The 27,674-nt window shown below is 37.0% G+C and overlaps 1 protein-coding gene across 1 annotated transcript in view; it reads left to right on the top strand.

Moving 5' to 3' along the window:
• The window catches only part of LOC126828090 (uncharacterized), a gene marked incomplete at its 5' end in the record, with an annotated part of 44,144 nt that extends 17,476 nt beyond the window's left edge, over positions 1-26,668 (top strand). Inside the window, 25 exons of the mRNA XM_050557667.2 lie at positions 1,137-1,175; positions 1,503-1,544; positions 1,857-2,141; positions 2,252-2,275; positions 4,753-4,803; positions 5,010-5,045; positions 5,403-5,459; positions 7,096-7,134; positions 7,689-7,745; positions 8,686-8,721; positions 9,537-9,593; positions 11,456-11,491; positions 12,649-12,738; positions 13,192-13,205; positions 15,024-15,181; positions 15,938-16,048; positions 16,563-16,795; positions 17,662-17,822; positions 18,167-18,452; positions 19,242-19,918; positions 21,952-22,081; positions 23,010-23,051; positions 23,773-23,886; positions 24,388-24,714; positions 25,498-26,668. Of these exons, the coding sequence (XP_050413624.2) occupies positions 1,137-1,175; positions 1,503-1,544; positions 1,857-2,141; positions 2,252-2,275; positions 4,753-4,803; positions 5,010-5,045; positions 5,403-5,459; positions 7,096-7,134; positions 7,689-7,745; positions 8,686-8,721; positions 9,537-9,593; positions 11,456-11,491; positions 12,649-12,738; positions 13,192-13,205; positions 15,024-15,181; positions 15,938-16,048; positions 16,563-16,795; positions 17,662-17,822; positions 18,167-18,452; positions 19,242-19,918; positions 21,952-22,081; positions 23,010-23,051; positions 23,773-23,886; positions 24,388-24,714; positions 25,498-25,721 (3,326 nt within the window). The remainder of the gene's footprint in view (positions 1-1,136; positions 1,176-1,502; positions 1,545-1,856; positions 2,142-2,251; positions 2,276-4,752; positions 4,804-5,009; positions 5,046-5,402; positions 5,460-7,095; positions 7,135-7,688; positions 7,746-8,685; positions 8,722-9,536; positions 9,594-11,455; positions 11,492-12,648; positions 12,739-13,191; positions 13,206-15,023; positions 15,182-15,937; positions 16,049-16,562; positions 16,796-17,661; positions 17,823-18,166; positions 18,453-19,241; positions 19,919-21,951; positions 22,082-23,009; positions 23,052-23,772; positions 23,887-24,387; positions 24,715-25,497) is intronic.
• Between the last annotated feature and the right edge of the window lie 1,006 nt (positions 26,669-27,674).

The following is a 27,674-nucleotide window of genomic DNA, read 5'->3' as shown; positions in this document are numbered from 1 at the left end:
TCTATTGTCGCTAATTTTTTTGTGAACACTCTACAGACTACATTCATTATCTGATCATTTTGAAATTTGTATATGTTGTTTACACTAGTGCAACGTAGAGGCCCGTTTCATTTTAACCATTTCCGTTAAGTACTTCTAGAGTTATGGTCTTTGAAAACGCTATAACGACAAGAGTTATCGTTATTAGATTTACATGCATTATTTAAATTAGTACAACGAAGAAGTCTATTGAATTTCATGAATTTCCATTAATTACTTCTAGTATTAGTATTCCAGGCGGATGCTTTTAAAAATTATTAAATGGAAATGGTCAATTCTTTATTTAATAAAGGCTTCTAATGGGTTATTAACCATAAACGTACTGTTGACCTTATTTTGATACCACTAAGAAATTGATCTTACTGACGTGACACTCCCCTGAATGATAAGTAATGTTGTGATACTATTGGTCTACAATGCACCCTCGTGCGTAAAATTCAAAACGATTTTATTATTTGTTTGTTCACTGTGTTTGAATTACAATAATCTCCACCGTGGTGTAGTATTTACACACCCAACTGTTTATTTCGGATGCATTATATGAGTTCTGTGTATCTGAAATATATGGGGTTTGTATCTGATTTATAAAGGTTTTGTGTATCGAAATTATATGGGTTATTTCTGAATCTGAATAATATGTGTTTTCTGTATCTGAAATATATAGGTTTAATGTATCTGAACTGTATGGGTTTTCGAAATCTGAATAAGTGTTTTCTGTATCTGAAATATATGGGATGGCTGTATCTGAACTATATGAGTTTTCTGTATCTAAAAGTATTTGTGCTTCTGTAACTGAATTATTAGTGTTTTCTGTATCTGAATTATTAGTGATTCTGTATCTGATTTATATGTGTTCTCTGTTACAAATAGTATGTTCACCAGACCCACACTACACGCAAGACAAACTCGACAAGACAAACCTGCGGACACGACAAACTTCATAGAAATTAATGAAACAAATGGATTAAAAATCCCTCAAACGAGGTTCATCTGCTTTCATTCATTGTACATAAAACTCTGTATTAAGGTAAATAAATGTAGTAAAGTTCAGATATTTGAGGAGAATTGTTGTTGATATATTTCTTATGTTTAATTAGATGATCGTGAAGGAGTAACAACACCTGCAACAGACGATGGTGAGAGACTTTTAAAAATATTCTATCTCAACCCCTACCTAAACATAAAATACATATTCCATCGAGTCTTGACGTGGTTTCGATTCAAAGGTTGTACATTACAAGGAATGGGATCACGCGGGTTTTCTCCGTGTCCACTGTTCCCCGCCCCTATGCTCAAGCGAATTATTGAAATAAAATCGAACCATTTATTAGTCCCAAAATGACTTAGTTTATGACGAGAGGATGTAACAACCCATGTGTCTCCCTCCCCCACTTGCTCTTTTTCTTGTTTTTTTTTTAGAAAGTATGTTAATAGACTTTTTATAAGAAAATCTTACTTTACAGGCGATGGTGAACCGGGAAGAACTGGACGGCCTGGCGAGCCAGGTATGTATAGAGTTCGTTGTAGAATACGCTGAAACCCCACTGTCAGGTTAAAATATCCCCACATTCCACACTGGATGGCGTTTGCCAGTCTACATTATCTCTGTGCGCATAACAGTAGGACTTAAAACCCCATGCCGTGTATTCTTATTCTTTTTCACAGGAAGACCATACTGGAAAACAGTATTGTTCTATGTCATATTTGATTAATTCGGGTTGTTGGGCGACTTAGTGGGATTACGCTTGCGCTTTAGATCATAAGGCCTGCTATTGGGTCAACTTAAAATGCTCAAAGTTTTTCAATATAATTTACAGACGTCTACATATCAGGACCAGAATTTGTCGAGAAGGGAAGTCCCGTAAAGTTGACCTGTACCGCCATCGGAATTCAAGATCCACCTGCAGGTTTGGAATGGTTCAGTAATGGACAGAAACTCAGACCCAACGATCGCACTTCGATAAATACGATAGTGGGTCCATCAGGTCGGGCTAGAACAAGTACCCTGGTTATTTCAAGAGCTGATGTATCTGATGCCGGTGATTACGTTTGTCGTTCGACCGATAAGCAAGTCACCATTACTAGAGTTTCGATTATAGACAGTAAGTAATCATTTATTAGTAGTTGAGAGAGAGAGAAAGAGAGAGAGAGAGAGAGAGGGGGGGAGAGTACGAATTAAGACAAAGATTGAGTTTGATATTTATTGTTTCAGGTGGAGACACAGGAACACGACCAGGTAGGAGAGACGTTTATATACATTCAATATATCGTAAATTATTATACTAACTGATTTACAACAAATTAATTTTTATACGCCCACTTTTAAATGTGGACGTCCGGATGTCTGTCCACAATTTGCTTATGCACACCTTACAATTTTTATCCGATTTTGACGAAACTTGAAATATAGGTCTATCTCCCAAAGATCTCGGTTCCTTTCGATATTGGCATGTATCGGGTCGTAACTTCATGGATTATTGTCCCTGATTGTACGAAAAATTACGTTTTTAACTTGTGGACACTCAAGAGGTCACAATTTTTGAACGCAGAGAAGTCACGAATTTTGTCTGATTTCGATGAAACTTAAAATATATGTTTATATATCGAAGATCTCAATTCCTTTGGATATTCGCACATGTCAGACCATAACTTACTATATTAGGGTCCCCTGATTGTACGAAAACACGCATTTTTAGCTTTTGGATCCGCTAGAGGTCACAATGTTTATCCAATTCTAAAATGCGTTTAAATATATCACCGTTGCACCATAATAAAGGTTGAATTCGAATTTCGAGAAAATCGAAAAGAAATGACCGACAAAATGCCGCTCCATGTGCGCAAATTGGGTAAAAGTATGTAATACGAATGTTGTGGACCCTCTAGGGGTCAAAAATATTATATTGTCCGATTGTGATGAAACTAAAAATAAATTTATACCCCAACGATCACATTCCCATTCGATATTCGCACATTTCAGACCATAACTTCCTGGATTATGGCCCGCGATTGTGCGACAAATGAGCGAAGTAATATTGTGTTTTCGAGATCGAAATGTTTTAATAGAAATACGTATAATTATGAATAGCCTTATTTATTCAAGCATGTCGTTGTGTTACATTACATTAAAGTCCACTTAAATTAAAGTCCACCAATAAGTATAACTCACCTCATATTGGAATAACTCATTACACTACATTAAAGTCCACTTAAATTAAAGTCCACCAATAAGGATAACTCCCCTCATAGTGGAATAACTCATTATACTACATGAAAGTCCACTTAAATTAAAGTCCCCCTAGAAAGAATAATCATTGTAAATAAATGCAGAATACAAATTCGGAATTTTATCATTCCGGAATTCGGAATTCGGAATAAATGCTCACATGTTTTTAATCTGGCCTCGAATTCACAAAGCATTCTCAGATTTAAGTTAAGAATTTACTCAAAATTGTTTGCCTATTTTAACTAAAATATAGCCCTTTATAAAACTTGTGTAGTTTTAATGTATCAAATACATCAATAATAAACTATGTGCAAAGTTTTGTGTTTCTGGATGAAAGATATTTCTCATAAACAGTGATTGAAAATTGAGTAAATTCTTAACTTAAGTCTGAGAATGCTTTGTGAACTCCGGGCCAGTTATTGTGTTAGCTAGTATACAGGTAGATGTATAGTGACGTAAGGTTACCTAGGTGTTCATCCTCGATGTGCCCAGTGGTATCATTCCATTCTACGCAACTAACCCATGGGTCCATTCACGGGGTATTGTAGTACTATAGGACTTCTTTCATGTTGCGTTTGTTTCTTCGCGATCGTAACAACACTACGGCATAAACTAGTTTTACAACTTTATTGCTAAGCTGTAATGGCTTGGCAGGTTCCTCGTTCTCAATAATAATGACTGCTAGGAACTTCTGAATAAGCTCTGGTCCAACTCAATCTACACCATAATTTATACCCCCTAATTTCTGCAGGTCTTCGATAACCTTGACGTTAATTTCCATCCCATATATGGAGTAAACCTCTTTATTTCCCATGACTAAGATAGGAGACATTACCTTATTTTGGTCTACCAACCATAGGTCAATAAACAGTCGGAATTTGATGGATAATTTGGCAATGATTATGATTTAACAAAAATATCACTGTTTTTTATGTATAACTATATATTCATGTTCATCAAGTACGTGTGATTTGACTCAATAGACAGAGTGAAGAAACAATTTTGCAAAGAACCAAACTTGTCTCAAGGACCAAAGTGTTGCATTATTCACGAATTCAAATTATAAAAGACAGATTACTTTGATTATGATTATGTTCACCAATACATCAGCTTGTACGTTTGATAATGAGACATTTTTCAAGAAATTTAGTATCAAAAGAGTGAAATGTACAGAAAATGATGTCCTTAAGGGAGGGTAATTTGACCCTGGGGTTAATGGAGTAGAACGGAACGATACCAGTGGGACTACCGAGGATAGGGGATGTAGGGCTCATTACATTCGCTTCGTGAACAGGCAAACCGACAATTAGATCATTTCGATTATTATTATGAAAGACAATCTCCAATACCAGCCTCTCCGTCTGCTGTTCTCTAGCAGTTGTGTCTCGAAAACTCCATACACCTTTTTATTTGACGAAAGACTGGACCACCTGGCATATAAGTAAGTATAATCGGAATAGTATAGTCATACAGTTTTCATATTATTTTAGATGGTGGCGAACCAGATAGACCAGATCGACCAGGTAGACCGGGACGCCCAGGTAATATATTATTACCATTCTTTATTTAATAAAGTGTTCTATAATGGGGTATTAATCATATGTTGACTTTAGTTTGCCAGCATTAAGAAATTGATCTACATGGGAACGGACGTAAATTTCCCCTTAATTCATATGAATTATTAACTAGACACCCAATGTTGAAATTATTACAATATCAAACATTATCCAATTATTTATTGTTTTAGATGATGATGATGATTATGAACGACCAGGTAGAACAGGTAAGTAGGTGTCTACTGGCTACCCGTGACATTGTAATTGTTATTGATGCATTAAGTTATATCGTTTTAGTGCTGTATTATTTTAGTATTTGTTTTGAAAATTAACGTCATGGCACATACTTTGATTTTCATAGGCTCAAATTGAATACCCTCGCACATATGCCCTATTTTAATTTTCTCATATACCCCTCCCCCCACCCCCCGTTTACCCTTCCTCTGTCTGTGGGGTTTTACCGAATTATTGCCCTTGTTATCAAAAGTATGTAACCAAAATCTGTATTTTATAGGTTTTTTGGTTTTTAAAGAAAAACCAGGGCGACTTAACCTGTAATCTATGTTATGTAAATTATATTTTAGATGACGGAGACCAAGATAGACGAGGTCGACCAGACAGGCGTAGACCAGGACGTCCAGGTAATTGGTATTCTAGATGTATGATCTTTAAGAATACAAACTAGATAATTATTGAATTAGGGCTTCTATTATTAATTGAATAGTTTATTTAATTAGGACTTCAATAGTTTATTTAATTAGGACTTCAATAGTTTATTTAATTAGGACTTCAATAGTTTATTTAATTAGGACTTCAATAGTTTATTAGAGCTTCTATTATTATTATTGGAATATCTCATTTAATTAGAGCTTCTTTAATAATTTGAATAGTTATTTTTTTTTTCAAATTATTTCTTCGATATTAGGACTTCTATAATTAGTTGAATAGGTTTTTTTTTCAAATTAGACATCAATTATTATTATCTGAATAGTTTATTTGAAAAGGGCTTCAGTTTGACTAACCTTGGTGTATGGCTTATGCTCGTCTTCATTAGCCAAGTCGCAGCAAAACAGTAGGACGTTAAACCCTATTTGATTTCATTTCCTTTTTATACCCCCACATGGAAATGTGTTCACATATTATCGTCACCCCCTACCGCCCGTCGCTTTGTCCATCCGTCCGTCGTCCACAATTTCTTATGAACACTCTAGAGAATACATTTATAATCTGATTGTTTTGAAGAAATTGAAATAGGTTATTTAAGTTAGTGAGATGAAGAATCCTATTTAATTTCAATGATTTACGTTAATTTCATCAGGAGTTATGGGCATTGTTTTACTTTATTACACGACAAATATTGAAATATTATCATGCGATCTGCATGATATTTATGTACATCCTTTGAATTAGTGAAACGAAGAAGGCCATTGAATTTCAGCAATTTCCGTTAATTACGTCTAGAGTTATGGCCCTTGTTTCACTTTATTGAACGCCGCGAACGCTATAACAACAACAGTTATCATCCGATCTGTATGATATTTATATGAATGATTCAAAATAGTGCAACAAAAAATCCTATTGAATTTCAGCAATTTATGTTATAACGTCCAGAGTTATGTCCCCTTTTGCCTTTTATTGAACCTCGTGAAATCTCGAATGACGAAAGTTATCATAATTCTGATCTGTATGAAATCATTTAGATTAGTGAAACGAAGAATCCTGTTGAATTTCAGCAATTTCCGTTAATTACTTCTCGAGTTATGACCCTTGTTTCGCTTTGTTACACTTTTTGAATGCTCCATCGGCAAAAGTTATCATCCTTCTGTTTGAAATTTTTACGCATCATGTAAATTAGTGAAACGAAAAAGCCTTCTGAATTTCAGCAATTTTCAATATTTACTTCCAGAGTTGTGGGCCTTGTTTTACTTTGTTGAACAATGTAAATGCTCGAACTTCAAGTGATCATCTGATCTGTATAAAATTTATATGCAGTATTTAAATGCCTCCCATTACCTACAAAAGATTTAATATGCGACAATCCATGTTGCCCATAGGACGATTTAGCTTCTGTGTTTGTATGTTTTGTTGCCTGGCAATCTATCTTTTTTTTTTTTTTAAAAATAAGGACTTTCATTATTATTTGGCTAGCTTATTTAATTTGATTTCTATTGTTTTTTTTAAATATCTCAGTTTAGGGTTTCTAATGAATCATTAACCATACACACAATGTTGAAATTATTACAATATCAATCATTATCCAATTATTTATTGTTTTAGATGATGATGATGATGATGATGAACGACCAGGTAGAACAGGTAAAAAATAGAAATATTTATTTTTGTCATATCTAAGACTGATCGATGAATTGTATTAATCTAATTTTATATGAAATGTATATGGATAATTTAAATTAGTAAAATGGTGATGCATATCGAATTTCAACAAATGTATGGGGTTATCGCCCCTGTTTTACTGTGTAGAACACCTTTGAATGCTCCAATGCCATAAGTTATTAGCTGATCTTCATGAATTAATGTCCGGAGTTATCGCATATGTTTCATTTTGAAGAATCCCGTGAATGTTCGAATGACAAAAATTATTATCTGATTTTCAAGAAATGTATCTTCATTATTTAAATTGTTGAAAGTGAGATGCCTATTGCATTTCAACAATTTTCGTTAATTAATTCTTGAATTATGGCCCTTATTCCACTTTGCAAGTCCTTGTAATTTGATGTTTTCGTATACTGGGTCTCCCTGTCTGCCCGTCCCTTCGTCTGTTTGTGTTTCTTAGGGGTTTTTTTGTTTTTAAAAATAAACAAAAAATGGGGATTTAAATTGTAATGTATGTTATGCAAATTTTATTTTAGATGACGGAGACCAAGACAGACCAGATCGTCCAGACAGACGTAGACCAGGACGTCCAGGTAATACAGCTTTGCAATTGGTATTCCAGATCTATGATCTTTAAGAATACAAACTAGATAATTATTAATTGAGTCACTTATTTAATTAGGAATTATATTGTTATTTGAATAGTTTATTTAATTATTACTTCAATAGTTTATTGAATTAGGACTTTAATAGTTTATTGAATTATAACTTCAATAGTTTATTGAATTAGGACTTCGATGGTTTATTGAATTAGGAAATGAAATGAAATGAAATGGAGTTTAACGTCCTACTGTTCTGCTCCTAACCTGGGCTAATGAAGACGGGCATACGCCATACAGTGTGCTATGAGGGAAATTTTGCCCGGACAGCGGCACTGCGGCCTACTCTTATATCGAATTCCAACTGCCAAGGGATCTTTTACGTGCACGCCAATTTGTACACGGGACCTTTGTTTTTCGTCCCATCCGAACGACTAGACAGCTTTCCTTGTCAGCCCCTCCATCCTGCATCACTGACAAGGGAGAACCACGCCGGAAAATCTGGATGAACTTTCTCGGCCAATGCAGGGATCGAACACCCGACCTCCAGGCTAGCGAGCTAGCGTCTTACCCACTTAGACACGTGATCCCCCGTATTGAATTAGGAATTTTATTATTATTATTTGACTATCTTTTTTAATTAGGGCCTCTTTACTAATTTGAATATCTCATCTAATTAGGACTTGTATTATTAATTAAATAGTTTATTTAATTAATAATACAAGTCCTAATTGAATAGTTTATTTAATTAGGACTTCTATTATTAATTGAATAGTTTATTTAATTAGGACTTCTATTATTAATTGAATAGTTTATTTAATTAGGACTTCTATTATTAATTGAATAGTTTGGGGTTTCTAATGAATTATTAACTAGACACACAATGTTGAAATTATTACAATATCAGTCATTATCCAATTATTTATTGTTATAGATGATGATGATGATTATGAACGACCAGGTAGAACAGGTAAAAAATAGAAATATTTATTTTTGTCATATCTAAGACTGATCGATGAATTGTATTAATCTAATTTTATATGCCCACATGTCGTCTCCGCTGTCCGTCGAAGAAACAATTTCTTGTGAACAATCTACACACTATACGATTTTTTTTAAATGTTTGTATTTATTTACATTAGTGATAGGATGAAGCATATTTGATTTCAACAATTCTGTATGTTTCGTCTGGAGTTATAGCCCTTGTTTTACTTTGTAGAACCTTATGTACGCTCTAATTACCAAAGTTATAATCCGATGTGTCTTATGCATTATTTAAATGATAGTGTTATAGCCAGTGTACGCTCTGAATACAAACGTTCTAACCCGATGTGTCCTATGCATTATTTAATTAATAAAAAAATTAGATTAGTAAAATGGAGATGCCTATCGAATTCAACAATGTCTGGAGTTATCGCCCTTGTTTCACTTTGTAAAACCCATGTGAATGCTCCAATGGCAAAAGTTATTATCTGATCGGTATGAAATGTATATGAATTATTTAAATTAGTAAAATGAAAATGCCTATCATTTGATCTGTATGAAATTGATATGCATTATTAGATATGCAATAAACTACTTGAAAATCGGTAGAAAAATACTTACTATTATATAAACACGATTTATTTATGCCCTCGCACATACTTTCATTTTCGTATGCCCTAATTTCAAATGTGTTCCTATATTGCAAGGACCCCGCCCTCCCATCTCTCTCTGTAACCGAAGTCAGAGTTTCGCAGTTTTCTTGTTATTTTCAAATGTGTTTTTATATGATTGCTATTTTAGATGACGGAGAAACAGGCAGACCAGGTCGACCAGACAGACGTAGACCAGGACGCACAGGTATTTTATACAGCTTTGCAATTAGTATTGCAGATCAATGATATTTCAGAATACAGAACAGATAATAATTATTTTAAAATCTTTTTTAATTACGACTTCTATTATTAATTTGATTATTTTTTTTTTAAATTAGGGATTAAATTATTATTTAAATACTTTATTTAATTAGGGCTTCTATTTCTATTTAAATATTAACGGAACACAAATTTTATGGGAACCAATCACTGGTTTTATTCTGAAAGCACGACTTTTCGACAAGTATCCGCATTATAGTTATCAAGCAAAATAACGATAATAATAGGATACTTATCGTGGGGACATCTCACTGTGCCCCCTGCTATTGTTCTCATGGGGGGGATTAATCAAGCAAGGGGATTATCAAATACAATGGTGTTAAAAGTATAGTCTGTTTTTTTAAACTACTAGGTTTAAACTAATTAACAACTTTATTCACAATAAATTTCATAAAAGTAACAACAAATACATGTATCAAACATAAATCATAACCCTACTAAATGTGATATGGCGTCAGTATATTCAATTGCACTTTTTACTCCATTTAACAGTTTGATTTTTAGATCATTAATAGATTATTCTACTCTTTTATATTTTCGTCTTTTAGGGGGCAATGGTCCCCCGGTATACGACTATTGTATTTTCAGTAAAAGTCTGCTGGTGCTATTGGGTATCGTATTTTTTACTCTGTACTTATACCCCAAATTAACTAAATTTTGACCTCCTTGAGAATTAGGAATAAACCCTATGCGAACTTGAGCCATTTTAAAAGATATAATGTAATTGGGGGTGACAACTATCCTTATATAATGATAGTGAGTTTCTAATCATATATTTGATTGATTTATGAGTACTGTCTGAATGAAAGGTAGGTGAATAATATTGAAGATACTCGTTAACCAATGACACGTGAACTTAACTTATATATTTTAATCATTAAAATAATTAAATTTTAACTAGGTGAACAGTACTAAAAGGGATACAGTCTATAATCCTTTGTTTACTTAAATTTTCACACCACTACCCTATAACACCAGTTGATTGGGGGGCACAGTGAGATTAAACCCTTATCGTAACGTCATGCTTTCAGAATAAAACCAGTGATTGTTTCCCACTAAAATTGTGTTCCGTTAATGTGTTTCCGAATCGGTAAATGCCACTTAAAGATTTTATTTAAATAGTTTATTTAATTGGGGATTCTATTAATATTTGAGTAGTTTAATTAATTAGGGCTTTTATTAGTATTTTTGCTTAGTATATTCCATTAGGGCTTCTATTATTATTTGAATAGTTTATTAAATTGGGGCTTAAATTATTTGAATTGTTTATATAATTAGGGCGTCCATGATTATTTCAATAGTTTATTCCATTATGGCTTCTATTATTATTTGAATAGTTTAGTGAATTAGGGCGTCTATTATTATTCAAATGTCTTATTTAATTGGTTTAAATATCTTTTTTAACTGGGTTTTTCTAATGAATTATTAACAAGACACAGAATGTTGAAATTATTGCGATATTAATCATCATCAAATTATTGCGATATTAATCATCATCAAATTATTGCGATATTAATCATCATCAAATTATTTATTGTTTTAGATGATAACTTGTAATAATATAATTTTATCATACATTAAAATGTGTTATATTGTTTTATAAATTGTTTTGAAATTTAATGTAAAAATAAATTAATGTTTTTTTTTTTGTTTTTTTTTTTTGGAGTAGTTTGTAATGATGTAGTAATAGTTATTATTAATTTACATTGTTATTATTTTCTTAGCATATTATTTGTTTTGAAACTGAGTCTAAAAATAAATGAATATATCTTGTTGTTATTGTTTTAGATGACCAAGAACCCGGATCACGCCCTGACACTGACGGTAATTATACATTGTTATTTCTACATTTGTTTTGCAAACGTTTCATACTTAACACTAAGAAACACTAAGGAAAAACCTTACAGTTTTTGATTTTCATTTACTATAAGGAATGCATAATTCGTCACATAGTTTTTCATCGTCTCTTTAGGGCAAGCAGATATAAGCAATTTAACTTGTTGATTGATCATAATATGGCCCAAAATATGACCTTTGTCACCATTTTTAAGCCAAGTTTGTTCAACTTTTGTCGCTCTTAAGTGATGTTTTTGGCTTCCTGACTTGCTTAGCTAGCTCTTAGGCTTTGTTTCAGCTATGGAGTCTAAATTTTAATTATGGTCACAAATGAGTGCTAATTAATTAGCTCTAAAGTAACATTAGTACAGCATTTTATGCTCCTAAGTAGTCATTTTGTGCAGTGAAACTCATAGAAATGGTGTTAGAAAGAAAAATAATCGGGACAAGACAATTTAATCAAATCCACTCAAACGTCACTATGTGACCCCAAATGTTACCTTTGACCTTTAAACCACTCTTAAGCAAATTTTGTTCAACTTTTGTCGCTCTTAAATGATATTTTTGGTTTCCTGACGTGGTTAGCTAGCTTTTAGACTTTGTTTCAGTCATGGACTCTAAATTTTAATTACAGTCACTAATTAGTGACCTTTGTCGCCTTAGAACCACTCTTAAGCAAGGTTTGTTCTACTTTTGTCGCTCTTAAGTGATATTTTTGGTTTCCTGACTTGGTTAGCTAGCTTTTAGGCTTTGTTTCAGTTATGGACTCTAAATTTTAATTACTGTCACTAATTAGTGCTAATTAATTAAGTTCTTGAGTAGCATTAGCACAACATTTTATGCTCTTAAGTCATGCATTTTGTTTCTTAGTGTTAAGTATGAAACGTTTGCAAGAAAATTGCGCATGGACATTGAATTTTAACTCCCAATAAATTTGGGAGGGTTAGGGGGAGCCCTCCCAGGTATATGCACAGGTTACAAAACTTAAGACTTGCCTTTCCAAAATGATCTAGGGGTAAAATATGTGTTGTAGACCTCAAACCTTTTGGACTCAATATTTTGATTAAACCTCACTGGGCTCCCGGACTAAGTCGGAGCAGAACAGTAGGACGTTAAACCACATTAATTAATTTCATTGATTTTAGATGACGGAGAACCCGGCAGACCAGTTCGACCAGGCAGGCCAGGCACAGGTAGACCAGTACGTCCAGGTACAGGTAGACCAGTACGTCTAGGTAATATAGCTATCCAATTAGCATGCCATATTCATGATTTTTTTAAGAATACAAACCAGTTAATGAATAGTGGGAGATAAGATAAGGAGAGGACAGTTCTGGCTATAAATAGATAGTGTAAAGGTAATTTGCTGAAAATTTCAGTCAAATTGAGCCGAGAACGAAGCGGGTGAAATTTTCGCATAGTCTCGGTCATCATTACTAAAATCATTAATATAAACATCACAGTCTCGATTATCCACTGTTTTGATTTAATTATCAATGGCCGTTAAGCGGCATATATTAATCTAATCCAGCCAACATCGAAGGCTAGCCTTGACATCGAGAGTTTATTATGGTCTGGATAAGTTAATTAATGTCTAATTGATAATTTAGATAACATTTCAGGCCTAAAGAAAGACTTGCATAATGCATGTTTAATTATAATAATATATATATATTTTTTTTTTTCAGGATCTCGAAGATCGGTAAGAAATTCTATATATTATAATTTGTTACGCTTATATGAATATCTAAAACTGTTTGGGTAAAAGAAAATAAATTCTAAGGTCATTCAGTGAAAGTGATATATAATAACAGAGAGCTTTATGGATAACTTTCACTAGGTTTATTAAAGATACATTATGGGAGATTCGGTAACGAGTTGGCAGTTCTCACTATAATAGTTAAAAACTAGATAATGTAAAGGCAATTTGGAGAAAATTTCATTCAAATTGATCCACTATGAACCGAGAACTAAGCGACTGAAATTCCCATAAGCCTCGGTCATCATTACTAAAGTCAGTACGATAAACAGCATAGTCTCGATTATCCATTTAATCGTTTAATCGAGAAGGAAAGTTATGCAGTAAATCGGCTTACAATCCACTAAAGATCGCAGGCTAGTGCTGCCATCTAGAGTTGATTATGGCCTGGATAGGTTAATAAATGTCTAATTAATAATTTAGATAAGATTTCAGGCCTAAAGAAAGACCTGCGATAGGCAGATTTAGCTCTTGCATAATGTATTTGTAACTGCAACGTTTCAATGGGGGTACTCTCACCGCTTTTAAGCGATGATACAATCTTACATCTTACAGCAGGTTATATACAAACAGGTAACAATATACTAATTAACATTTATTCTTGGCCAACATGTTTATAATGGCCGAGCGAGGTTCTCTTATATTATACATCATATTATATCAATATGGCCTGAAGCAAAGCCCAGCTTAACCGCAGCGGGGCCCTTATTCACAAAAACTTAAACTAAGATACAATCGAAATTTTAAGAAATACTGCAATTCGATTGGCTGACCAATATGCAAATTGGATATATGCAAATTGATTTTACTGGTCAGCCAATCGAATTGTAGTATTTCTTAAAATTTCGATTGTATCTTAGTTTAAGTTTTCGTGAATCCTTTCGATTGGCACGCATGGGTAACAGTACACCATTAAACGGTCTGTAATACAAGAATAATTACATATCTGATCACATACGAAATCTATTCAGTTCCGAATGGCATACAATGCGTGGAAATGACATATAACTTCACAGAGAAGGTGAAACTTTCATCATCTGGAATTTGAATTTTTTCTCTTTTTGCCATGAACCGCGGGTTCCCCTAAACCACGGGGCCTTGGGCCCCTCAGACCCATGCCTAAGCTGGGCTTTGGCCTGAAGAGGTTCAAGAGAACTGATGAAAACGTTAGCCGTAAACATGTGTTTATTTCTTTTTTCAACGTAAATTTATATATAAGTATGAAAATTAAAATGTTGAGGAAAGAAACACAGTATTATGCGGCTAGCGCTTTCAGTATAGAAATGAAATGAGATGAAATGGGGTTTAACGTCCTACTATTCTGCTCAGACTGGGCTAATGAAGACGGACATACGCTATACAGTGTGCTATGAGGGCAATTTTGCCTAGACAGCGGCTCTACAGCCGAATTCCAACTGCTAAGGCATCTTTCACGTGCACGCCAATGTGCACACGCGACCCCTTTTTCTCGTCCCACCCGAATGACTAAACAGCTGTCCTTGTCAGGCCCCTCCGTCTAGCACAACCGACAACGCGGAAACCCCGCCGGAAAATCTCGATAAACTTTCCGGGTCAATACCGGGATCGGACCCACGAACTCCAGGATAGGGAGCCATTTCATTTCTGTACAGTGTCTAATAATCGAATACATATCGTATATAGGGTAAGTACAAGCTTGAAACAAGATTCGGACCTATAAATGCGCCCAAATAACTTTCCAGTTTTCAGGTTTTTATTTATTTATTTTTTTATTTTCATTAGGGTCCTGTCATCGATAGTTACAATGTGGATTCTAACGTTGATTATCGTTTCGCAACAACAACTGTTGTAAATGATGTCGTTAACGAAGATGTCAAACCACAAGATGTGATGTTCTCAGTGAGCATGCCTAGTAAAGCCATGGTTACAAATTTCACTGTGTGAGTACTTTCGTTTTCGTCCTTCGCGAAAGTGAACAACTGCCACGTGTCAAACTTTCGTGCTGGCAATGGTGAAAGTTAGAAATTAACTTTTTTGGCCACCAATATAAACGACCCTTAATTATCATTTTGTCAATGAACGTGGTATTATGGACGTCTGAACTAAATTGATGTAGAGTCACTTGGTGGCCATCACCTAAAAAATACATTCATTTGACGTCACTGGCTTAAAGGTGAGCTGTATTTGTCTCTGATAACAACAGATCTCACGAGCTATTTTCGAGGAACCCTGTTCTAGTTCAAGTTAAAAGACGACATTTTGAGACAAGGGATGTATCGTCACGTGGATAATTTTAAAAACGTCATCGTAGACTCGATTGACTACCTGACGAAATTTAGTGAGTATTGCGACTGGTTGACGGAATCTAGAGCAATGAACTTTGGTCCCAATTATTTAATTCCCATCCGTTTCTCACCTTTGTATTATTATATCTACGAAAAGAGAAGAGGTTTGCCCCTGAGTTAGAAATTGGAATCAGATCAGTTATGTAAAAATCTCGCTTACAAACATGGACGTTACAGACTTTAGGCATACTTAGTCATATTTTCGACGTTACAGGCACCTGTGGTGAACTTTGACCAAGTGTATCTTTCATTCTATATAATCTGTCCCCCATAAAATCCCACCTCACTAATAAAATATTTGGCGGGAGAATAACTTCTATTGTCTATACCTCTGTCCATGATCTTTTACAGACAAACAAGTGAGGTTGTTGACGGTGAAATTATATCCAGCAAATACGTAACAAGACCTCTTCGTTTGGCACCAAGACGACCATATAAAGGTTACGGACGTTTTATTACTAGGTTAGTAGTTTCATCTTTGTTATATATTCCTGCGCTTTTTATTAGACCTGGTTTTATCCCCATTTTAAATTTCGTATTTAAACCAGTTTTTGTTGTTGTTTTTGGTATCTAACGCCGCTTCCACCCAGGGTGGGAACCACGGTGGCTAAGTGGGTAAGACGCTGGCTCGCTAACCTGGTGGTCGCGTGTTCGATTACCGAATTGGCCGAGAAAGTTCATCGGGATTTTTCGGCGTGGTTTCCCCTTATGAGTGGTGCAGGATGGGACGAAATCCAAGGAGCCGTGTACATATTGGCGTGCAGGTAAAAGATCCATTGGCAGTAGGCTATAGTGCCGCTGTCTGGGCAAAACTTCCCTCATAGCACAGTGTATAGCGTAATTTGTATGATTTGCGAACGGGTTGCCAAAGCACTAGAAAACTCTCTGAATACAGACCACATCATACAACAGCCAGCAACAAAAGTCTTTAGACGTTTGGAGAATATAGGTTAATTGTTTTCATGAATATTTTTAGAACCCAGGGCCAAAACCGTTACTATGCAAGAGAATCAGTCCCAGCTGGAAACAGGGTGAGGTTTACACTAACTTATAGAAACCTTTTACCAAGAACTAATGGACGTTACAATAATCCCATCTACATTACTCCAGAACATCCAGTCAGAAAACTACGTATTGGTAGCAGAGTTACCGAACCTAGACCTGTTACTTCTTCGGGTTTGTCATTACCCAACGATCCTGTCTTTACAGGTAGGTATTACAAGCGCATGATCCTTATTGCTCTTGATAACGCATTTGTTACTGTTTATGTTATTATCCGTAGCCAGAACCATTTCACATACTAAACAATCATATCACGAAAAAATCAATCGCCCAACATGGCGCCTATCCTAAATTATTTACATTAGCTTCTATTAACAGATATTTATCTGAGCTAATAACACATATCCACAAATAAGTTCATTACGATCTTATAATCAGAAGATTCTTGTTGCTTCACTTTCGAAATTAAAAACGGGAGCCACGGTGGCTAAGTGGAAGTCGCGTGTTCGATCCCTGCATTGGTCGAAAAAGTTCATCGGGATTTTTCGACGTGGTTTCCCTAAGTGGGTAAGACGCTGGCTCGCTAGCCTGGAGGTCGGGTGTTCAATCCCTGCATTGGCCGAGAAAGTTCATTCAGATTTTCCGGCGTGGTTTCCCCTTGTCAGTGATGCAGGATGGAGGGCCTGACACGGACAGCTGTCTAGTCGTTCGGATGGGACGAAAAACCGAGGTCCCGTGTACACATTGGAGTGCACGTAAAAGATCCCTTGGCAGTTGGAATTTGATATAAGAGTAGGCCGTAGCGCTGCTGCCCGGGCAAAATTTCCCTCATAGCACACTGTATGGCGTATGCCCGTCTTCATTAGCCCAGGTTAGGAGCAGAACAGTAGGACGTTAAACCCCATTTCATTTCATTTCAATTCATTTCTTAAATGTTAATACAGCCCTTTGTTATTATTGTTATTCTTATTGCAAAATGCAAGTCACTTTATGTACATATTGATTCCTCTTGTATATAAGTAATATGCGGGTTTGTGTATGGGAGGTTTACATTGTTAAAATTTTGTTTTCAGATGGTACAACCACTAGAGATGTCGAACAGGACGGAGATATACAATCAAGCATAGTTAACTATGAGAGAGATTTCCAAATTACACCAGGTTCTCCACCAATAAATGGACAGATTGGTCACACGTATTCTTTACCAGACACCCCTGAAGGTGGAGATATCTTGGTAAGATGACGGTTAAAAAGAGAGAGAGAGATAGATAGAGAGAGAGAGAGAGGGGGAGGGGGTAACGACCACCAGAAATATAACTAAGTCATTTTATGGTTCAATTTTATTTCAATAATTCGCTTGCACTGAGAGGAAATCGGAGGGCGGGCTACCCTGCTCCTTGCAACGTACATGCGTGGAATCAGACTACTGGTTAGGACCAACTATATGAGTCTTAAAATGACTTGACTATTCTCGATAAGTTTTAAACAATCACAACAAAAACAATGTTATCTAATCAAATATGTGCATCATTTTAAGTATAATTGTGAATTCTTAGACATTTTATTTTCATTTTTTAGACAACAGGAGATTCTTTTGTGCATTACTTTTCACCAAGTATCTCTCAGCCTGCCCCTAAAGATGTCCTCTTCGTTCTTGACGTCAGCGGATCAATGGCAGACAACAATAGACTGAACCAAGTGAGGAGAGCAATGGGTCCTATTTTGGATAGCATGGGCCCCGATGATAAATATAACGTGATGACCTTCTCGGATCGAACAACCGTACTAAATCCAGGTCCCTTAGTTTCAACAGACAAAACACCGGACATGAAGAGACTTCTGAAAGATGTTCAGCCAACTGGAGGTAAATTCATACTCATTTTAAAAGATACATTATGGGAGATTAGATAAAGAGCTGACAGTTCTCGCTATAATAGTTAAAAACTAGATAATGTAAAGGGAATTTGTTGAAAATATCAGTCAAATTGGTCCACTATGAACCGATATATCAGCTTTGTAAATTTCCGCCTAGTCTCGTTCATCATACTAAAGTTAGTACGTTAAAAAGCATAGTCTCGATTATCCATTGTTTTGATTTAATTATCAATGAGCGTTTGCAGCATATAGGAATCTAATCCAGTCGACATCGAAGGCTAGCCTTGACATGAGAGTTGATTATGGTCTGGATAAGTTAATTAATGACTAATTAATAATTTAGATAAGATTTCAGGCCTAAAGAAAGACCTGCGATGGCAGATTTAGCTCTTGCATAATGCATGTTTAAAAGTTTTGATAGTAAATATAATCCACGACTCGATATGAGCATTGACGCGATATGAATTTTTAAAGATTGAGAAACCGAAATAACGCGTTGTTTGGAGTAATCACTGCCTATACATATGTCCACCTTTGTTCATTGTAAACATAAGATTTAAATATTTTACATGTTTGGAGAGGACTTATATAGCTAGGCCTTTGTCTGTTGTTCAATCCAGTTCAGTTTATTGAATAAAATATTGTTTAAAAAACAGAGATAAACAATGGCCATTATTTCCGACCATTGAAAGGATCAGATCATTATGATTAAAGTCGGATTACTGGTAACATATTATTCATGTGGCTTAGACTAAATGCTATTTAAATTATATTTCAGACACCGACATCGCACAAGGTGTAACAGACGGAATCAACTACTTGAATCGGTATTCTGAAAACCCAAAGAATTCAGTTATTTTCTTCTTGACTGACGGTCACGATACATCCAGGGAGCCCAACAGACGAACAATTTTGAACAATATACGAAATAGAAATACCAATAGGGTTCCAATCTACACCATTGCCTTTGGTAAAGGAGCTGACTATCCTTTCGCCAGAACTTTGGCAGCTGAAAATAATGGAAAGTCAACAAGAATCGACCCTGGTCGAACAGCACCAGCAGCCATTACCAACTTCTATAAGACAATCTCATCTCGATCCATCTCTAACGTGGACTTTGCGTATCTAGAAAATGGACGAGATCCTATCAAATACGATTCAACACGCCAATATTCCAGGGACTATTACCCCGGTAAAGAAATTGTTGTCATTGGTAAAGTTCGTAACACACAAGGAGACAGAACTTACGTAGATGGCGTTGTTAAAGGTACTTCCTCTACAGGTCCATATGAGGTGAAAACCAGATCTTATCCAAAAAGAAGAACTTCTCGTCCTGATGTAGACGGAATTCGCTCGTATGTCGAAACCGAGAATCTTCTTAAGCGTTATGGTCAAGTTCTTGAACCAACAGAGAAACGTCTGGTAACGAATCAAATTACGACCGTATCCAGAAACGTAAGCATAGATATTATATACTCCTAAGGCTATTTGATACATTCGCCACAGTGTGCATATTCGTCATATAACACTGCACAAGTTTTCGTAGTGCTCTATGATTTGCAAAGGCATTTAACTCGAACAAATATTTCAGTAAAAAAAATTATCACATGGTTTTAGATAGTGTCATCTCATTACTGCTCAAGGATGAGGTTGATCACTGCAAATTTCAGGTTGATCACTGAGGAAAACTGCATACATTGTTCTTTTTAAAGCGCTCTGTAGAATCTGTCAATCTTATTTAGGGGTTCCATGATAGCATAACTGTAACTGTTCTATCATTTTTATACGCCCACATGGAAATGTGGACGTATATTGACGTCGCCCTCGTCCGTCTGCCCGTCCGTCCGTCGTCCACAATTTCTTGTGAACACTCTAACTCCAAAAGTTATTATCCGATTGTTTTAAGATATACATGTATGTGGTTTACGTCTAGAGTTATGGCCCTTGTTTCATTTTGTTGAACCTTGTGAACGCTATTACGCCAAAAATTATTATCCGATCTTTGTGGAATTGATATGCATTATTTGAATTAGGGAAACGATGAAACCTATTGAATTTCAGCAATTTCCGTTTATTACGTCTAGCATAATGGCCCATGTTTCACTTTATTAAACCTCGTGAACGCTCTAACGCCAAAAGTTATCATCCGATCTTTCCGCTCGGACGATTTAGCTGCTGTGGCCGTATGTTTCGTTGCCTGGCAACCTATCTTGTTATACGCACTCCTTATCTCATTTTTTGTGGAAGCCGTGATGCCCCGTTGAGAATGACTTGCTAACCAAGAGCGCTTTTTATCCAAGTGAGTTCCTCGGGATTTTCGAGGTTCACTTCCCCTTTCCAAAACGGTGCAGGATTAGACGAAAAATCTAGGTACCGTGTATGACATTAGCAGCACGTTAAAAATCCCTGGACTGCTGGAAATCGAACGTAACGCTGCTGCCCAGGCCAAATTGTATTGTATATGCCCATCTTCATTAGGAGAGTTGGTGCAAAAACATCGGACGTTAACTGCAATAGATCATTTAGAGCCATGGTGGCTCAGTGAGTAAGACGTAGGCTCGCTAACCTGGAGATCCCATGTCTGATGCCTGCATTGACTGAGAAAGTTCATCGTGCCCCCAACCCCCCTTGTCAGTGGCGCAGTACAGAGGGTCTGCCAACGTGTAGTTGTTTGGATGGTACGAAAAACGAGGTCCCGCAGACACATTGACGTGCACGTAAAAGATCCCGTGTATGACAGTGGCGCAGTACAGAGGGTCTGCCAACGTGTAGTTGTTTGGATGGTACGAAAAACGAGGTCCCGCGGACACATTGACGTGCACGTAAAAGATCCCGTGTATGACATTAGCAGCACGTTAAAAATCCCCTGACTGCTGGAAATCGAACGTAACGCTGCTGCCCAGGCCAAATTGTATTGTATATGCCCATCTTCATTAGGAGAGTTGGTGCAATAGATCATTTAGAGCCATGGTGGCTCAGTGAGTAAGACGTAGGCTCGCTAACCTGGAGATCCCATGTCTGATGCCTGCATTGACTGAGAAAGTTCATCGTGCCCCCAACCCCCCTTGTCAGTGGCGCAGTACAGAGGGTCTGCCAACGTGTAGTTGTTTGGATGGTACGAAAAACGAGGTCCCGCGGACACATTGACGTGCACGTAAAAGATCCCGTGTATGACAGTGGCGCAGTACAGAGGGTCTGCCAACGTGTAGTTGTTTGGATGGTACGAAAAACGAGGTCCCGCGGACACATTGACGTGCACGTAAAAGATCCCTTTGTAGATGGAATTCGATATAAGAGTAAGCCGTTGCGCCGCTGTCCGAAACAAAAATCCCTCATAGCACACTGCACGGCTATACCAGTCTTCATTAGCCGAGTTGGTGCAAACACGTCCGACGTTAAACCCCATTTCGTTTCATTTATCCCTATGTTTAACACTCGCTACAACTTCTCATAGCTAAAACCCCATTTATTGTTGTTTTATATTGTAGAATAACTATGTAACTCCGTTGACCATCATGCTAGAGGATCCACCAGCAGATGATGATGATAGAGCTTTATCTCTAGATCTGATCAGATCTTATAACTTGCGACCAAGGCCACCCATTACCACAGAAGATGGTAAGTGAACGCTACTATCTATATTCAAGCCCACTGTTCGTCATTTAAATTCTTTGAAGAATATCCGTTCTAAGATGGGAGCCATGGTGGTTAAATGGGTAAGACGCTGGCTCGCTAGCCTGGAGGTCGCGTGGCCGAGAAAGTTCATCGAGATTTTCCGACGTGGTTTCCCCTTGTCAGTGGTGCAGGAAAGAGGGCCTGACAAGGACAGTTGTCTTTTCGTTCTGATGGGATACATTGGCGCGCACGTAAAAGATCCCTTGGCAGTTTGAATTCGATATAAGAGTAGACCATAGTATCGCTTGCTGTCCGGGCAAAATTTATGCTGAAACTGAAATGAAATGAAATGGTGATTAACGTCCTACTGTTCTGCTCCGACTGGGCTAATGAAGACTGGCATAAGCCATAGTGTGTGTTATGAGGGAAATTTTGCCCGATCAACGGCACTACGGCCTACTCTTATATCTTTTACGTGCACGCTAATGTGTACATGGGACCTCGGTTTTGTTTTACGTCTCATCCGAACGACTAGACAGCAGTCGTTGTCACTGACAAGGGGAAACAACGCCGGAAACCCGATGAGCTCTCTCGGCCAACACCGGGAGCGAGCCCGCGACCTCCATCTTGCGAGCTAGTGCCTTACTCGCTTGGCCACCGTGACTCCTCAGTTCATGATAATTTTGTAATCAATGATGGTAAATGAACCAGCATGAATTGTTTGGCCTAGTATATAACGCATTAATATATATTTATTGTTTAGAGTAGTATATAACGCATTGATTCCTATATTTACCGTTAAGCGTATGATAAAACGCATTAATTCCTATATTTACTGTTTAGTGTATTATATATATAACGCATTAATTCCTATATTTACTGTTTAGCGTATGATTGAACGCATTAATTCCTATATTGTTTTTTTTTTTAGATTCTGGAGAGGACACCAGCCCAAACCGAATCTCCAGCGAAGGTAAGATCATGCTACCAAACATTGTCCCATATCCAACTATACTAAACTTAGGCTGTCTATCTATACTTAGCTCCGCTTGAAAACAGACGCTAAGCTAGTTGACGGGCATTTTAAATCCTAATTCTACGATTTTAGTCGAAAACACCAACTATTCTTCGAGAATGTTGTTGAGTACTTATTCTGAAAAAGTATATTTAGTCTTTGTGTGTATGACAGATGTGAGACGGAGTAGAACCGCATTACAAAACAATGTACTAATTTTTAAATATAGCGGCCATTTAGGACGAGATCTATTCTCGAGGAATGCAGTAAACGGATCTTTGTGTGCAGAGTTATGGCAGCCATATTAATTGTAGGGCCTCGGCGGTAGTCGAGTAGGGAATGGGCATTACCCGAACAATACTGCCAGTAATCGAGCTTAAATTGTTAGAATTTCTCATTTAATATGCATTTTATTTCAAAATTTAGTATGATTAAAAGCTGATTAATGAAATGCAAATACTTATTGCCGACTACACTGGCGTCCGGATCCAGTCACTTGATTTGATCTCAGTTACTTATTTCTTGCAATGTCTGTGTAGTTGTCTTGTCCGCAGGTTTGTCTTATCGATTTTGTTTTGTGTGTAGTGTGGTTCTCCTCCACTTACTATTAATATCATTTACAGCATCAGATAGATCTTTTGCAACCGTGTTCATATAATTCCTTCGTTTCTTCTTTTAGGTGGAAGAGATCCACATTTTGTTATTAAATCACCCAAACTTGAGCATCCTCTATGTTTCAATATTCCTGGTAATTCTATGGATGTTGTACAGCTGATTAAAGATCCTGAATCAGGTAATTATGTATTGTTAGTTGGGTGTCTTGGTGAGTAGGATTCTGACTCTCTATTGAGCAAGTTCCGGGTTCGCATCTGGTCCTTGCCGCGAAGATTCCTCGGAATTTTCCAGATTGGTTTCCCCTTCCAGTCATAAGATCTGTCATTGAGTCGACGGTGTGGTTTCGAATCCCCGGTTGTACGTGACAAGGAGTAGGGTCACCTGTCCAACCCCATGGGTTTTCTCCGGAACCTTTGGTTTCCTTCCACTGCTAAAGACCCTTACACGCAAACGATTTATTGAAATAAAATTGAACCACATGTTAGTCCCAAAATGACCTAGTTTGTGTCAAGATGACGTTAAAACCCATTTCTGTCTCTCTCTCTCTCGCTAACCTAGGTGGGTTTTCTAAATAGCACTGTGCCAAGCAATTGATGTTAGGTGTTAAAATGGCCGACTTAACTTAGGAATAAAACAGCATTTCCAATCCTTTATTCGTGATATTAAATATTAATTTCAGGACATCGAATAAATATTCAAATCCACAAAGATCCTTCAAGACCTAGGCTGTTCATCACACAAATAGGAATAGTATGCCACGACTTTACTCTGAAAGTCAAACATCATTATTTGTATATCAACGATAAACTATTCCACTGGAACGCCACCAAAACCCGAGTGTTCAAGGATGCGGAAATTCAGATGTATGGAGGGGATGACCTTGCTGTCAAATTGAAGGATGGTCTTATTGTATATATACAAAAACATGTAAATAATGGTGGCTATTTCTTAAATATTGGTATTGAAAGAGAAGAACTATTGTCTAACAAAACAACCGGTGTATTAGGTAAGTAATAGTTTTATTGAGGGGATTACGATAATGAGTGTCTCCGTGATTAAGACGCTGTTCGATCCTGGTGTTGGCGGAGAAAGGTCTTGGTGCAGGGCCGGGGGACTGACAAGGAGCAGATGGGAAGAAAACCCGAGGTCTCGTGTTCGATCCTGGTGTTGACGGAGAAAGTTCTAGTCGTTCGGATGGGACTAAAAAACCAAGACCCAATGTTCGATCCCTGTGTTCACAGAGAACGCTCGTGGTGCAGGGCCGGAGGGCCTGGCAAGGAACACGGTCTAGTACTTAGGGTGGGACGAAAAACCGAGGCCCCACTGCTTGTAAAAGATCCCTTGGCAGTTGGAGATCAATTAGCCTGATTATTCACAAACGTTAGAGGTTAAACACCATTATATTTCCAGTTACTTGGGGGGGGGGGGGAATGATTAACGGATGTGCGTTGCATTATAAGGTCTGTCATTTAGTCAAGTGGAATGGTTTCGATTCCCCGATTGTGCGTGTCAAGGAGTAGCGTGGCCTGTCCGCCCCGCCCCCCGGTTTCCCCCCACTGCCAAAGACCCCTACGCGCAGCCGTTCTGACCCATAAGTTAGTCCAAAAATGACATAGTTGGTGTCGAGTGGTCGTTAAACCCCATTTCGCCCCTCTCTTATTTGTCGCACATTTGATTGCTGATGAAAATGGCTTTGACGATCCGTTATATGTCGATTTTTGAATTTTGTCACAATATATCAACTAAAATATTAAAGCGATAATATTTCCATTTACTTACTATTTTCTAGGTATTTTCTTGAAGCAAGTTACAAGCAAAGCACCCGAACATTACCGTAAGAGAACCAGACTTATTTCAACCAAGTTTGATGGCTACACCTTAAACTCGAAAGCACGGCTTGTGAAAAGAATACATCCATTAACGCATGATAAAATATTCTGTTGGTCACTGCCCTCTGACGGTGATATTATGAAAGTAGCACAAATGTTCAAAGTTAAGAAAATATTAAGTTAGTTTCATATAGATTTATATATAGTCCTTTATTGTCTCAGTTTAAAATTTGTTTTTTTTATAAAGTATACTAAATATAGTCAATGGGTAGCATTATTACAGATCGGTAGGGCCAGAGTCAAGCATAGAGAGTGTCTGGCCTACGGCGGCCATGGTCACAATTTTGTTACCATGTTTAACAGATCGACATTATAAAACATTAAAAATAAGATGATGAGTGTTAGTGAAAACGAAAAGAATGGTAGTTCTGGTACTCCCAGTGGTAATTACAAATTTAAATTATCTTCCCTTGATCATTTCGTTGGCCACGTAGGTTGTTTCTACGAACCAATCAAAAACAGATTACATATCAGTCTTAGCGGCGTCATTGTTTATGTTCGCCACGATACAGCAGCTTGTGCGTTCCATTATGAGAAAGTTTGAAAGAAATTTAATATCAAAAGAGTTACATGCATACAAAAAGAGCTTAGTTTTAATAAAATGCGAGTTACTTCCCTTTGCCCACTCGCTTTCCATTTATGGAATTACATGTATTTGATATGTCGATAAAAACAGCACAATTATCAAAGGTGGTAATTTGACTCTGTCCCATCGTGGATGTACCTAGGTATTAGTGGAGTAGAAAGGAACCATATCACCTGGGATACCGAGGATGAGACGTAGTGACACCGGGACGGGAATAATTTAAGAATTTGTAATTGCGTAGCACTAAGCATGGACAAGAGGCCATTTTGTTACTGTATGACAACATAAGACAATAGTTGACCAGACACTCTCTCTGTACGTGGCTCTGGGTTGGGCTATTTGAAATGGTACAGAGTTGTATATAGTTTTATGAATGAATAGCTTTGACAATATACATCATATACACTAGAATATCTTAGGTCAAAGTTTATGTAACAATGTATATACTGTAAAGATCTTTTAATAAAACCAAATGATATATTATAGCCTTGTCTTGGTCCAAGTTTTATGAATACCGAGTAGCAACGGTGGTTCAGAGGGGGAGCGGGGTGGTCGCGCTTCGAGCTCTAGCTGACAGCTCACCCGTGGCTTGCGGCAGTGGTTTGGATACTTGGTGGGAGCTTATATGGCTTGGAGAAAGGGGCGCCTTCTCAATCTGGTGGGTTTACTCCGGTTTCGTGCGCTAAGAATAATAAAATAAGACAACCTGCCTGGGTATCACTATAGGTGGAAACGGACATTAAACACTAATAGGTAGTTCAGAGAGATTAGAAAAGTGGTCTACAGTTTTATATAATGGATTACATTTGTCTGGGATGCATAGTAAAATGAAATGGGGTTGAACGTCCTACTGTTCTGCTCCGAACTGGGCTAATGAAGACGGGCATACGCCATACAGTGTGCTATGAGGGAAGTTTTGCCCGGACTGCTGTACTACGGCCTACTCTTATATCGAATTCCAACTGTTAAGGGATCTTTTACGGGCACGCCAATGTGTACACGGGGCCTCGGTTTTTCGTCCCATCCGAACGACTAGACAGCTGTCCTTGTCCGGCCCTCCGTTCTGCATCACTGACAAGGGAGAACCACGCCGGAAAATCTGGATGTACTTTCTCTGCCAATGCAGGGACCGTACAATTGACCTCCAGACCAAACTTTTCTAGAGTAAAACTATTCAATTGTTTTTCAGATAACTAGTATCATTATGTATAACAATCGTTGTGAAAATAAATCGGAGAGATTTCGATTTGACAAATTATACGTATTTTTGAAACAGGTTTCAAAGTGTGTTGGTTCTGTTATGCAAGATCATTTACGACGTTCCAAAGTAAAAGTTCGGTGCTAAGACCCCTAAAGACAAATTTTAAATGTTCCTATTATTAATTAGAACAGGTTTCGCTTTAGTTTTTACGATGACATTTTATTGCTTTAAATCTTCCTAGTGCAAAAACGGTAAATTTCACCTTTTGACCTCCAGGGTCACTAAGACTA

The sequence above is a fragment of the Patella vulgata genome, chromosome 7 (assembly GCF_932274485.2).
Source record: "Patella vulgata chromosome 7, xgPatVulg1.2, whole genome shotgun sequence".
Classification (NCBI taxonomy): domain Eukaryota; kingdom Metazoa; phylum Mollusca; class Gastropoda; family Patellidae; genus Patella; species Patella vulgata.
The sequence above is the reverse complement of the archived record's forward strand: the minus strand, read 5'-3'. Positions and strand labels throughout refer to the sequence as shown.